This window comes from Fragaria vesca, linkage group LG7 (assembly GCF_000184155.1).
Source record: "Fragaria vesca subsp. vesca linkage group LG7, FraVesHawaii_1.0, whole genome shotgun sequence".
NCBI classification, from domain to species: Eukaryota; Viridiplantae; Streptophyta; class Magnoliopsida; order Rosales; family Rosaceae; genus Fragaria; species Fragaria vesca.
Window position 1 is genome coordinate 14,145,692 of NC_020497.1, and position 11,965 is coordinate 14,157,656.

The 11,965-nt window shown below is 38.4% G+C and overlaps 2 protein-coding genes across 3 annotated transcripts; both read right to left on the reverse strand.

Annotated features, from left to right (window-relative positions):
• Positions 1-3,003: 3,003 nt before the first annotated feature.
• On the reverse strand, positions 3,004-4,064 carry LOC101294700. Its single transcript, XM_004307256.1, has 2 exons — positions 3,925-4,064; positions 3,004-3,496 (listed from the first exon to the last, which is right to left on the reverse strand). The coding sequence occupies exons 1-2, from the start codon at positions 4,000-4,002 to the stop codon at positions 3,230-3,232; spliced, it is 345 nt and encodes a 114-aa protein (XP_004307304.1). The 5' UTR covers positions 4,003-4,064; the 3' UTR covers positions 3,004-3,229.
• Positions 4,065-5,191: 1,127 nt separating this feature from the next.
• LOC101294984 (uric acid degradation bifunctional protein TTL-like) lies at positions 5,192-11,455 on the reverse strand. 2 transcript variants are annotated; one of them, XM_004307258.1, is made up of 5 exons: positions 11,145-11,455; positions 8,103-8,160; positions 7,836-7,937; positions 5,969-6,125; positions 5,192-5,753 (listed from the first exon to the last, which is right to left on the reverse strand). In XM_004307258.1, exons 1-5 carry the CDS (start codon positions 11,372-11,374, stop codon positions 5,353-5,355), a joined length of 948 nt encoding a protein of 315 aa, XP_004307306.1. In that variant the 5' UTR covers positions 11,375-11,455; the 3' UTR covers positions 5,192-5,352. The 2 variants fall into 2 exon arrangements, with proteins under 2 accessions (XP_004307306.1, XP_004307305.1); XM_004307257.1 differs by having other exon boundaries at positions 5,192-5,807.
• Between the last annotated feature and the right edge of the window lie 510 nt (positions 11,456-11,965).

An 11,965-nucleotide genomic window follows, 5' to 3' on the forward strand; every position in this document is an offset into this window, starting at 1 on the left:
GGATTCTCTCGGGGTCGGGGAGAGAGAAGGAGAGGGGGAGGATTTGGGTTTCTGAAAAAAGTGAGGACTCAAAAGAAAACTTTCCTATTTAACCCAAAATTCCTGTAAAGCCACGAACTTCCGCTGACCATAACTTCCTCATACGAAGTTCGTTTTATGCGTGCCACGTGTCTACGAACTCGTATCGTCATGCTCTACAACTTTCATGAAAGAAGTTTCTCGAGAAACCCAACGGATTAGAAAGTCAACTCTTGACCCTTCAGAACCATAAAACCGTTTCAGGTAAAATAAGCATCCGAACGTTTCCGCTCTTCCTTCGAACCTCAAAACACTCTAACTTCTAACTCAGAAATTCCCAAATAATATTAGAAATTAATATTAAATTTCCGGGGTATTACAAAAAGCCTTTGGAATTTTATGATGTGGTGTATAACATTTTAATATCAAGATGGACAAAAAGTTCCTCAACCCGAGGTAAATTCTCAATATATTTATTTGAGATTTAGTTTTACTATTTTACATGTAACTATAAATCAATAATTTTTTTGTTATTATTCATATTGAAATTGTAGATAATATAGCGCAAAATATCTAAATGGAGCTCCTAATCGTGTCCCTCCACATCAAAATAGTGAGATTTCAAGAGAAAGAAAAGAATGTCTGAAGAAATACTATGTTAATGAAGAGCATAGACGAAGTGTGAATGAGGAGTTTACCTTTTTTTTAGCATGCTTGGATATTTTTCAAGTCTTGATTCTATCAATGATAGAGGTAAGATTACACCGGTGAAATGGTGGGTTGTCCATGGGTCTAGCACACCAAATCTCTAAAGGTTATCTTTAAAGCTACTAGGACAACCTTGTCCATCCTCTTGTTGTGAAAGAAATTGGAGCACCTATAACTTCTTTTTCAGAAGGAATAGAATCACTCCACAAAGAGCCGAAGATTTAGTGTTTGTGCATAATAATCTTCGTCTTTTTTCTAGAAAAACTCCAGAATATAAGGGTGGAAACATATGGGATATCGGAGGGGATAACTTTGATTCCATAGATTTGGTTAATGGTGACATGCTTGAGGTGGCCAACCTCTCTCTTGATGAACCAAATTTCGAGGGTGTGTCTTTGATGATGCAAATGAAGATTGAAGTACATAGCGGAACTTGGACTTATTAATGTTGCTTTTTTTGCTTGAACTTGTTATTTATTTTGGTTGAACTTGTTATTTATTTTGGTTGAACTTCTTGTTAAACAATATGTGTTCAATGATAAGTATTTCACGATAAGAGAAACCCTAAAGAGAGCAGCGGCGGCCTCCCAACAAAACAGAAACGGACTTGTCCGGTGGTAGCCTCGGTCTTGGCTAGTCTCTTGACCATGCCGACGCCCTTGGCTTGCAGTCGGACGAGATTGCTATTTTGCCCGAGGCTCTTTGGACGAGTATGTTTTTGCTTGAGGTTCTGCATGTGATGGTGACCATGATTGGTTGATGTCTTGCAACGAATAGGTCGTGTTGCACAGATCCGATGGAGACGATGGTTGATGCTAGACCGATTGGACGGAGTCAAGGCAAAGCTGGTTGGTTGCTTCGGGGCGGCTGGGTTTTGTGTTTTGCTGGGTCAGACAGGAGAAGCTACGCGGCAACGTCGGGCAAGTTTGGTGGTCGGTGGTGGACTAGGGGTGTGGATCGGCAACGATCGAACTTGGGACGGGAGCTCCGGCGATACTATACGGTGCAATGGCATTGGATCAGCAGATGGGGCCTTTTCCAAATGGGCTTGAGCTGGACCCTTGTTTGGCGGCTGTTTTGGTTTCTAATTTGGGCTCGGGTTTTGTTTTAGCCCAATTCAAAGTATTTAGCTAGTCTATTTAGGATGTGTGATTTTCCTAAGTATTAGTATTTCAATATTTCTTTGTTTAGAAATAAGTGAACGAAATTTTTGTAATGAATAGTGTTAGCATGCCACGTCCTTAACTTGCCCAAACATTTGGCAAGGGAAGGCATATATCTATGTCATTCTAGTTTGAGTATCAATGAATTTGCCGTATGTCTTTTACATCCAAAAAAAAAAAATCTCTGAATTGCTTGTTGTTGTTATTCCATAATTATTTTCCCAATTTTTTACCAAATAGATTTATTAAAATAATAAATATATATATATATTTTATTATTTCTCGAAACAAACCCGTATCCTAATTTTTTTTTAAAAAAGAAAACGTATCCTAATATCGTATCGTACCCGTACCTATATCCCGTATCCGTGTCAGTGTAGCGTAGGCTATGACAAAGCAGAAGGCCGTAAGATTGCAATAAGAGCTATTGGGACGTCGACTGCCGAATCCCTTCTTCTTGACAGTGACGAACCCATCTTGGTGGTGGCTAGGGTTTTTCCTTCTTAGGCTGATGCTTGGACATGGATATCTGAAGAATGATCATGGGCCTCGTCGCCTTGAGGTTACTGAAACTTTTGGGCTTCCTTGCCCAAAAGTTTAAAAATTTAGTTTTATTCAGTATTTGTCATGCATTGATATTAGGCTCACAAATAAGGGAGTACCTTAACATTAAATGATTAGGCTTATTCTATATATCACTGTGATCTTGTATCACAAACTTTTTATCTACCCTTTAGTCGGTAGAGGGAGGGTATGATGATGTCTTTTTACTTGAGTATTAATATATCATAGATATTTTTTAAAAATTGTATGACAAATTCTGTTAATTATTTAATTTATTTCTTTACAAGAACAAAACCCGTGACAAAGCACGGGTTACATGCATTTCTAGTTAGCTCCTCAATTGCGACTTTATTAACAATTCGAAATGGTATGTGTACGTATATGTGACGTTTGAGAAAGTTTTGTACCTGCTCAAATGAATAGTGTTTGGCGTAATAGATGCAGGAAAGGATAACTTGTATAGAGGGGAAAGACCCTGATTAGTAGTCAGGATGATTTTGGAAAAGAATGTTTCAGAAGATTCATGTTGTTTATCGACTTGCTCATCAGTCATCTTATACATCTACATCTGTATTATAATACCTTTCCAGTACAACTTATAACAATTACATTATACGTATACACACCTCGCATATGGGGTGCGAAATTGTATTAGGTAGCCTATCACGAACATTGACATAGACAATTACATTGGACACTCATGCATAAAACCTATATGCATGCAAAGAATCAGAGTACATGCATAGTATATAGGTAAAGAGTACTATATGCAAGAACTAAGACATTTTGTTATAAGTTGGGGGAGACATGTTGGAAGTAGGAAGAGGGTTAGAAGCGGCGTTATTAGGAACACCCCCTCCTCCTGCCCTGGCCGCTGCTTCAGATCCCCCGATTTTCGCCAACTGCTCATTCGCCATGTGTTCTCCGGCTCTAGCAATTTCTCCGGCCTTGGCGACATGATGCGACATTGCTGCTTCCGCCTCTTTTGCCAATCTCACCTCATGAGCGATGTCTGCTCGGGCTTTCGCTATTTCTTTCTCGGCCTATAGATTATTGGAATGACAGCGTTAGACTGTTATATATTATACCAAAACATAAGAAGAGAGCAGGAAAACATAAGAAGAGAGCAGGCGATCAGTCATGTATGATCTATATATGCACATCTGATCGACATCAATGGAGACTTGTCATGGGACAGAAGCTCTACAAGGGGGACTATCCAAATGATGTTTGCCCTTTTTGTTTTTCTTCGACGGGATCTAAAACTACATGGTTATATAATTTGATTTTTTATCAATCATGTTTCCAACATAAGTCCCATATACTTGAAACCCAATTTCCCCGTAACAAGCAAGGACATCGATCAGCATTATATCATCAACTTCAAATGATCCATATACGAAACCCTATATTATTTTGTCAAAGGCTACAAGTATAATGATCTATGTAAAAAGTATATATGGTCTTGTACCTTCTCTTCAGCCCTAGCCTCTTCCTTGACCTGCTTCATGGCTCCCATTTCACTGATCTTGTCCTTAATAGCCTGCATTTTTGCCTTCTTTTCTTTTCAACAACAACCTAAATCAAAGGAGTTGTACAGTATAAAGCTCCAATGGGGCATTCTCAATTGTGCCATATATATAGATGTAATAGGATCGACATGGTGCAGATGTCAAGTACAAATTTGTGGATGATGTTTGAAGGGACTATCATTAAGCACTCTAAAATTAATCTAAACCCCCCAATGCTAATTCAAGGTCCGGTTTTTAAGCTGAATTCTTATGTATGGTGTGTGATGCAAGTTTCATTATTCAAGAAGGGGAATAGGCTAGGGAACGCCATGCAATACTGCGGCAAATCTCCAATCGTCATGGTCTATTTTAGTACATCTTAGACCATGCCCTGAAATTTTAGACCTATAATTTTTCTAACTCCGATCGTTCAAGGTCTAAATGACTGAGTTGAAGTGGAAATTGAAGAACATGTGTTGATTGAGTTAAAGTGGGTCAGTTTTTGGTGGTCTAAATGATGGTCTAAATTTAGACCCAGAGGGCAGAGATAGAATTTACCGAGATTGGAGATGGCTTTAGTACAACCATGGTCTGTATTATAGACTTTGAACCTTCGATTGGAGAAGGCCTAAGTACCTAAATAAGGTCATTGAATGGCAATTTGTCGACAGGGATTGATTGCTCGACTACTCTTTCACTCTTTGGAATTGAATATACTTCAACTACACCTACGTTTTTCGTTTGAGAATTGTTAGTGACCAAAGCTGATTCCTCAATCATAGGCATGTGGCAGTATATATAGACAAAGCCAGCAGCTTCTTGGGCAAAGCTCTGCCCTCGCCTTCACCTCTTTCATCTCATTCACTAGGAGCTCATCTAAATGCTCAAATAACCCACAATCCCTGAAGGCACCCTTAATCCTCTCAAACTGAGAGTCAAATAAGGTTCAACTGCCTACAATCCTAATCTGGCTTCTTGTATCCATCACTAATCAAATTCTTTGCTCTTCCTGCCAACAATGCAATTCAAACAGGTCAAAATGGATCACCATGCCCCTCATGGATCCTACCAGAGGGAAATATTATCTCTGTTTAAGTGAAATGAACCGGATATGGGAAACATTGTCAACGTTGGCCACAACAATCTGAAACTAATTCAATAAAGTTACTATGAAGGAAATTGTCAGCAATGCAGATTCTAGTTTAGCGCTACAAGTCTACAACACGTCAAACCAATTTTTTCGGTTTCCAATAGAATTTTGAGATTCCAAAAGTTTTAGTTTCATAACAACAAACCAGTTCTTTGGCTACATACATGATACATATTCAAAAGTAAGATTGGAAGTACAATTATTCACAGTATATCTGTCAACTGACCTAAAACATAGTCTAGCTTCCACGGTAAGTTGAGAATGAGAATGGTGACAGCAGTAAAGGAACATGAAAATGTTCCAACTTCTGTGACTCCCTGATTTCAAACACTATGGATACATAAGGAAAGAACCCGCCTGGGCAGTACTTGCCAGTGTTAAAACTTATCCTGTATATCCCTGGGTTCACCGCATCAAATATGCTCAACAACTGACCACTTCGCCCATCACTATTCGTAGTTGAAGACCCTTGAAATACCCAACCGCCTGTAGTTGACTCGCCAAATACAGGATGAGGTTGATGACCCTTCCACATTTCTAAACATACCTCAATGCCTGCACCCGGAGATCCTCGAGAAATATCCAAGACATGAGTTGTGATGGGTGGACGGGTTCGAGTTGGAGTCTCGGTTTTAACAGCTGAAATGTCAGAAGAAGCACTTAGATGACCTCCAATAATGCTTACACGATCTTCTAGGGTTCAGAAAACAACAAATGCATTAATTTATATAGAAACAAAATGAAAGGAAAGAAAGTGAATGTTTCTCTCTTAAAATGATACAATATGCAGGACTGCATTAGCATCATCCTGATTATATACAATTATAAAATAGAGCAACTGGAAATGAAATTACCTTCCACTTTCTTTGCAGCAACTGAGGGATTCACGTTGCCTGTGGAAGGAACCTTTTCTTTAGTTGAGAAAAGTTTCGCAAGACGTAGTTCTGTTATTTTCATCTGCTCCTTTGCTGCAATTTCAAACTCAACAATAGGCCTATTTGGATATCGTTTCTGCAAAGAGGAAAAGTAAACTTAGTGATTTGAGCAACAATTTATGGGACCTAGTAATTCCAAGGGAACTGAAAAATAAACATCAGCATAAATATCACAGGGCTTTCAACTTCATTTGTCAGTTTCCCCAGGCATAATATCTATCGAACGCAAAACTATCGAAAATAACATGTACAATTCAATTATTGATTATCTTTAACTATTTAAACTTTTGGTAATACACTCTCTATTATGTTCGTCACTGTTCTGATAGAGAACGAAAACAGGCAAGATTCTAAGAATGATGCAGTAGCCACCACTTTGTTAGAAAAGAAATACCCTTGCAAGTCCAAGACTATTTTTGGTCCAAAGCAACGTAAGTCTCCTTGGTAGGCAAAGAGTCCAAATCAGTGATAGATGATGAATAATAGTAATTAGTACGAGTATTTAAGAGTCAATTCAGGTCTTAGGTTAGTCCAAGAGAGACGTTATTAAAAGAGTCTTTGGTATTCTATGAGTATAAGGCCCACATTAGGCTATCTCTTGTAAGCCTGATCATATTGGAAGTAAGAGATTATTAATGCTTGGTGCCTATGATATCTCCTCTCCTACATTGTTGTCTCTTTGCTCCACCTTTATTCACTATTCCCTAACTTCTGAAGTAATCTACAGCAGCTTTAGACCATCTTTGTCTTCTAAATATACTGTATTTTTAAACATTTATACTGTATTTCTTAAGCTCTAGACCATAACCATACTCACACCCACTCCTGCTCTATCCATCATAATATTTGTATCGCAGCAAAACATCCTACCAGCTCTGAGTAACTCTTCCCCTTGCTATTACAATGGTTACCAATGCGCTTTCAACCAAAGTTATCTGTATCGCCAGTGGTTTACGAGAAGAAGAAAGACAATGAAATATTCACGTATCAATTCATCATCTTCAGCTATTACACAAGAAAAACAACCAAGACAGCCAGGTCCAGAGGATTGTTACACAGGAAGTTGCTGATTTCAACGAGGACAGAAATGCCAAAGTGTTCCTGGATTGGCTATATGGCTGGGTGAGTTTCTTTATGTGGCATCACATGGCAGAGGAGCTAAAAGCTGAAAAGGCTTTTGCAGGAAGCTAAACTGAAGTGGACAACTAGGTTTGGTGGAAAAAAATAACATCAAACTCACTTTACATTCAATAAAACTTAGGAAGACATGATACTGTAAATGCTGCGTTGTACCAATTAACTACAACCAAAGCGGTTTCTTGTCCCTTTGCTCTCTATACCCAAAAAGGACTACAGACGGCTTCAAACCATTTCTGTCTTCTAAACATACTCCCTTAAGCTTTCTAACTTTCCTACTGCACCACCATAATCATACTTTAAACGGCTTCTGCCTTCTAAACATTCTCTAATTCTTATGCTTTTAACTTTCCTAGCACACCATATTCATAATAACACCTACCCTTGCTCTGTCCTACATCACTGTACTTAAGTGTATACACAGTCCATTGGCAACAAACTACATGTAAAGCTGTGAATTGAGAGACAAAAACTATAGCAAATCACTCTGACTTTAAATCAGCCAAAACATGGAAACCAAAAGTCTCTACTACATGCCAATTGATACTGCAATAATTTATTCACTTATTGATAAAGTTGTTTTCAATTAACCATTCCCTACAATCCTGAGTTTACCTTGAAATGGAGATCAACTTTAATAGAAAACTACCTTCAATTCAGCAAGTATCCCATCAGTGCTCTTCCCCGATGCACATATTAGAAATACAAACCCAAACTTTTCCCTGTATCTAGCATTCCATTGAGAGAGTTCCTGTGAAAGCCAGGTAAATTATAGCAAATCAAAAACCTTCAGTCAAATAAATAACGGGAAACATTAAAGTAATTTTCATTTTTAATATTATTACATTTTATATGTCTGTATATTCTTTTTTGTTGTTCTTTAACATCAAGAAGAAAGCGTTAGGATTATACTGACCTGTAAGCTAGAACTAGTAGCAGTTGCAATAGCAGTTGACTGCTCTCCTTTGCTCCATCTACAAAAGTAATACTACACTAATTACTTGAATGCAAACAAATAATAATAAAAGAGAAACAAAAAGTAGAGTGGTTAAAGTAGTATCAAATTCAAACAGTAAACAGAAATTCCCCCTTATCCTTTACTGGGTATACAGCTACCAAGACTTCAAGGGATCTGAAAACTTCAAGGCCTCTCATCTTGATAATACACCCATCTCAAACATAACTTGGCTTAAGCAATTGAGGACTCAAATTGACCACAATTTCTTTTAAACATTCAAAAGTAAAGAAAGGATAGCAATAGAACCTTAACTCAAATCTCATCCATTCAAATCCATTCAATTCTTCATGTATGGGAATTCACTGCGTGAGGATTAGAGGCAAAACTACATGGGACCAGGGAGGGCATGTGTCTCCCTTATATGTGTTCTTTAAATCCTATGTTGAACTATTTTTTATCTGTGGGCTGATTATTCTTTTCTAAAGTCAATTTTAGCCAGCGGTGAGTAGAAATAAAGCTCAATGTCCTCAATTGTTTGTGCCAATAATAAAGAGATACAGAGGATGCAAGGCTACCCATCAATCGCTTAATAACAAGTGTGAGTGGTTCATATTATAGATGCAGATAATGATTTCGGAGCGTTCATGTATCTCTTATGATTTCCACTAGTGTGTGAAAAGTGCCCTTTGAACTGATAGTTCAAACAAATAAGTAGATATATAAAAAAAAAACTAGAGTAGTTCGAAAGATAAGAACCACTACATATTAAGCAATGGTTTCTTATTTAAAACATGAAAAAAAGAGAGGTTCTTATATATAACTAGTCAGCACTGCATACAACAACTCCACTTAAGTATTTCATTTATCCATCTAGGTTTGAACATACGTAGTGAATTCAGAAGGCTTTAAAAGACACATCACAGAGAAGGTGGGAGGAGTGTTTGGTGGAAGGATTCAAGTATACATGGATACTAGATGATATCAGACAGACATTAAGACCATGCAAAAAGGAAGACTTTTGATGTAGGCCACCTCGTATCCCTGGCCTAACAGTATTCTAACTACCTGCAGATCCTTTGGAGAGATGAGCATTTGCAGGAAACACACAACCACCCAACAGAGCTGACCAATAGCTTATTCTTTCTCCAACAGCTACTGCACTCCTGCATTTATGTGGTTTCCAAATTCTTCTATTTCTTTCCATCCAAAACACCCAAATGATAGCCAACACACTACAACCCCAGTGGACTGACTCTCTCCCCTTTGCCGAAAGCAGATTGCTTTTGACAGAAAAGAGAAGTACTTTCAGAATGCATAAAATTATGATCGACTCTCCCCTATGACACACTAGAAGAGAAGCAATAACTTGGCTTCCTCGGTTGAAGCATTCACCCTTCCATACACCACCAACCAGCCTAACACCTTGAACATAGGAGAACCTTAGGTCTCCATATGGAACTTGCAAAACTGGATTAGATTCATCATCATTCAGGAATGTTTTAGAAGAATTACCCAAAAAGGCACCAGAAGACTTCAACTTCCATCTCCTCTCGTAATTTTTTGAAACCACCAACCTCACTCTTTTGGAACAATATTCAAAAAGACTGATTTCATTCCAAGGTTGGTCCCCACTAAAACTAAGCTGAAGAAACCAGGAAAATTGGCTCATCCACACACCTACCGTAGGCTTCTACTCAATCCTGTGCAGTAGCCATACTTCTTGTTAAACCACCACATTTCCAATGGAATCTCCAAAGCTGTTCTCCCATCAACACAAATATCCGCTTCTACCATATTCTCAAGTCCCAAACCTCTAATTACAGCATCACATCTCCAACGGAAATCTCCCAAGTCATTTCCGAACAAAGAGATATCCCTTTCATATCCCAGATCACTCTTGCTACTAATATTTTAAAACAGCACCAGAAGATTCCAACTTTCATCTCCTGTCATCTCATTCTCAACCCACTAAACTGACTGTTTTCCATACAGTCTTGGAATGAATTGAATATGGTTGCTCCCTACCGAAAATTCTTTCCCCACAACTACCAACTATATGCTGAATACACAGGGAATGTTGGCTCATCCTTACAAAATTGTGCTCCCAAGAGATTCTACTGATAGCATACTTCTTATGACAGAGCCACATCTTCAATTAAAATCTCGAAAGTTGGTTCTCTAACAAAGAAATATCCCTTGCTACTAAATTGTCACTTCTAGTACCTTACAGAATAATATTTTTTTTTAAGAGACTCAGCCAAAGCATCAAATGATGAACTCTCAAAACTCAGACAACAGCAACTCAAAAACATAGCAAAAAAGCATTATCCCCAACTCCAAAGAAACTGAAGCCTATAACAAGACTAAGAAGCACCCTCCGTCCTCAGATCCACACACCCTCTTCGGTTTCTTTCCATCCAAGCGACACAAAAAATTTCCATCATAGCACATCCCCAAAACCCTTATTCTTCCTCCCACCAATAAACTCAGATCCTTCATTCAACAAAGCCACACAGAAGAATATTACCAGTCTTCTGAGTTGAGTAACTACTATCTAGTTAGTACTGTGACTATCAAATTTACAATCTACATCCACAAACACACATCAAAACTCAAGTAAAGCACCAACCACATCAACTTTCAGCAAGCTAGAGCAAACTCACCGACAACACCGACCACAAAAAGTCTACCAAAACCCACAACGATTTCGATGAATCAAAACCGAAAGCTACCTACTTTATCTCTTTCAGTGGTCCAGGAACACCATAACCAAATAATACATCAACTCTAATGATCATACTCATCTAGATCAAACAAAAGAAACAGAATATCACACTAACAATCCAGCCTATCAGTAAGAGCCTAAAACAAACTAATAATCTCGATTATTTCAATAATGCATATCAAAATTCTCAATTGCTAGAGCATAATCTAATGAAAAAATCAAGAAAAATAAATTAACAACTTAAAAAAAGAAAGAGGAGGATGAGAAAACTGAACTGAGCAGAGGTGGGGTGAGAAGAAGAAGGAGGAGAGTGGCCGATCTGAGGATGAGCGGAGAAAGCCTGAAGCCAACCGGTGACGTCGACCTTGTTGAACCAAACGTCTCTGGCAACAGTTACGGCTTCTTCAAGAGACGAGAAAGGCGAGGCCTTCGCCATCTCTTTCGCGAATTGGGTGCTTCCGCAGCAAGCTCTGAACTCCTCCTCCTCGAACTTGAATCCCTCCATATCTTTGTGTTTCTGTGACTAGACTCAGAGTGAGACTGAGGTTTGATCTCTCTGTGATTCACAGTGTGTGGGATCCTATTCGGACAAAGACCCCACCAATCTGGCTTCTTATACTTGTTTTTTTTTTTTTCCATCTTATACTTGTGCCAAAAGGTTTCTCATTTTTCTATTGTTGTCTATTTTCTTTTTCTTTTTTTAAGAGAAAAGGGGAAGCAGCTCATGAATTTTATTAATAAACTCATGCCAGAATGACATCCAAGCACTATTACATTAGACAATTAGCTCACTTATTCAAGTGAGCTTAGCAGAATTAAACTAAAAACAAAATAAGATACTAGAGAAACATAAGACTAGAGCTAAGACGCTCAATTGCGGTACTCTAGTCCTATAAATCCATCTTGCTGCATCCAACTCGCACAGTCTGTCAAGCTATCAATGCACTAACACCTTTTATATTGTATTTTTGCCCTCTAGGTCAGGGCTTGGAGGAGTGTTAGGGCAAAACACACTCACATCATCTGGTTTTGTTACCTGTGGGCTCTGTCTGGGTGCTTTGTTTAGGGATCCGAGAGGACGTCCCTTCTTCATTTT

Excerpts from the sequence above, each read along its gene's own strand:
- LOC101294700 (XM_004307256.1), bottom strand. The coding sequence starts at position 4,002 with ATGCAGGCTATTAAGGACAAGATCAGTGAAATGGGAGCCATGAAGCAG. Across the intron at positions 3,497-3,924 it reads AGGCTAGGGCTGAAGAGAAG|GCCGAGAAAGAAATAGCGAA; the intron begins GTACAAGACCAT and ends AATAATCTATAG.
- LOC101294984 (XM_004307257.1), bottom strand. The coding sequence starts at position 11,374 with ATGGAGGGATTCAAGTTCGAGGAGGAGGAGTTCAGAGCTTGCTGCGGA. Across the intron at positions 8,161-11,144 it reads TCTCACCCCACCTCTGCTCA|ATGGAGCAAAGGAGAGCAGT; the intron begins GTTCAGTTTTCT and ends TTACTTTTGTAG. Across the intron at positions 5,808-5,968 it reads TGCTGCAAAGAAAGTGGAAG|AAGATCGTGTAAGCATTATT; the intron begins GTAATTTCATTT and ends TCTGAACCCTAG.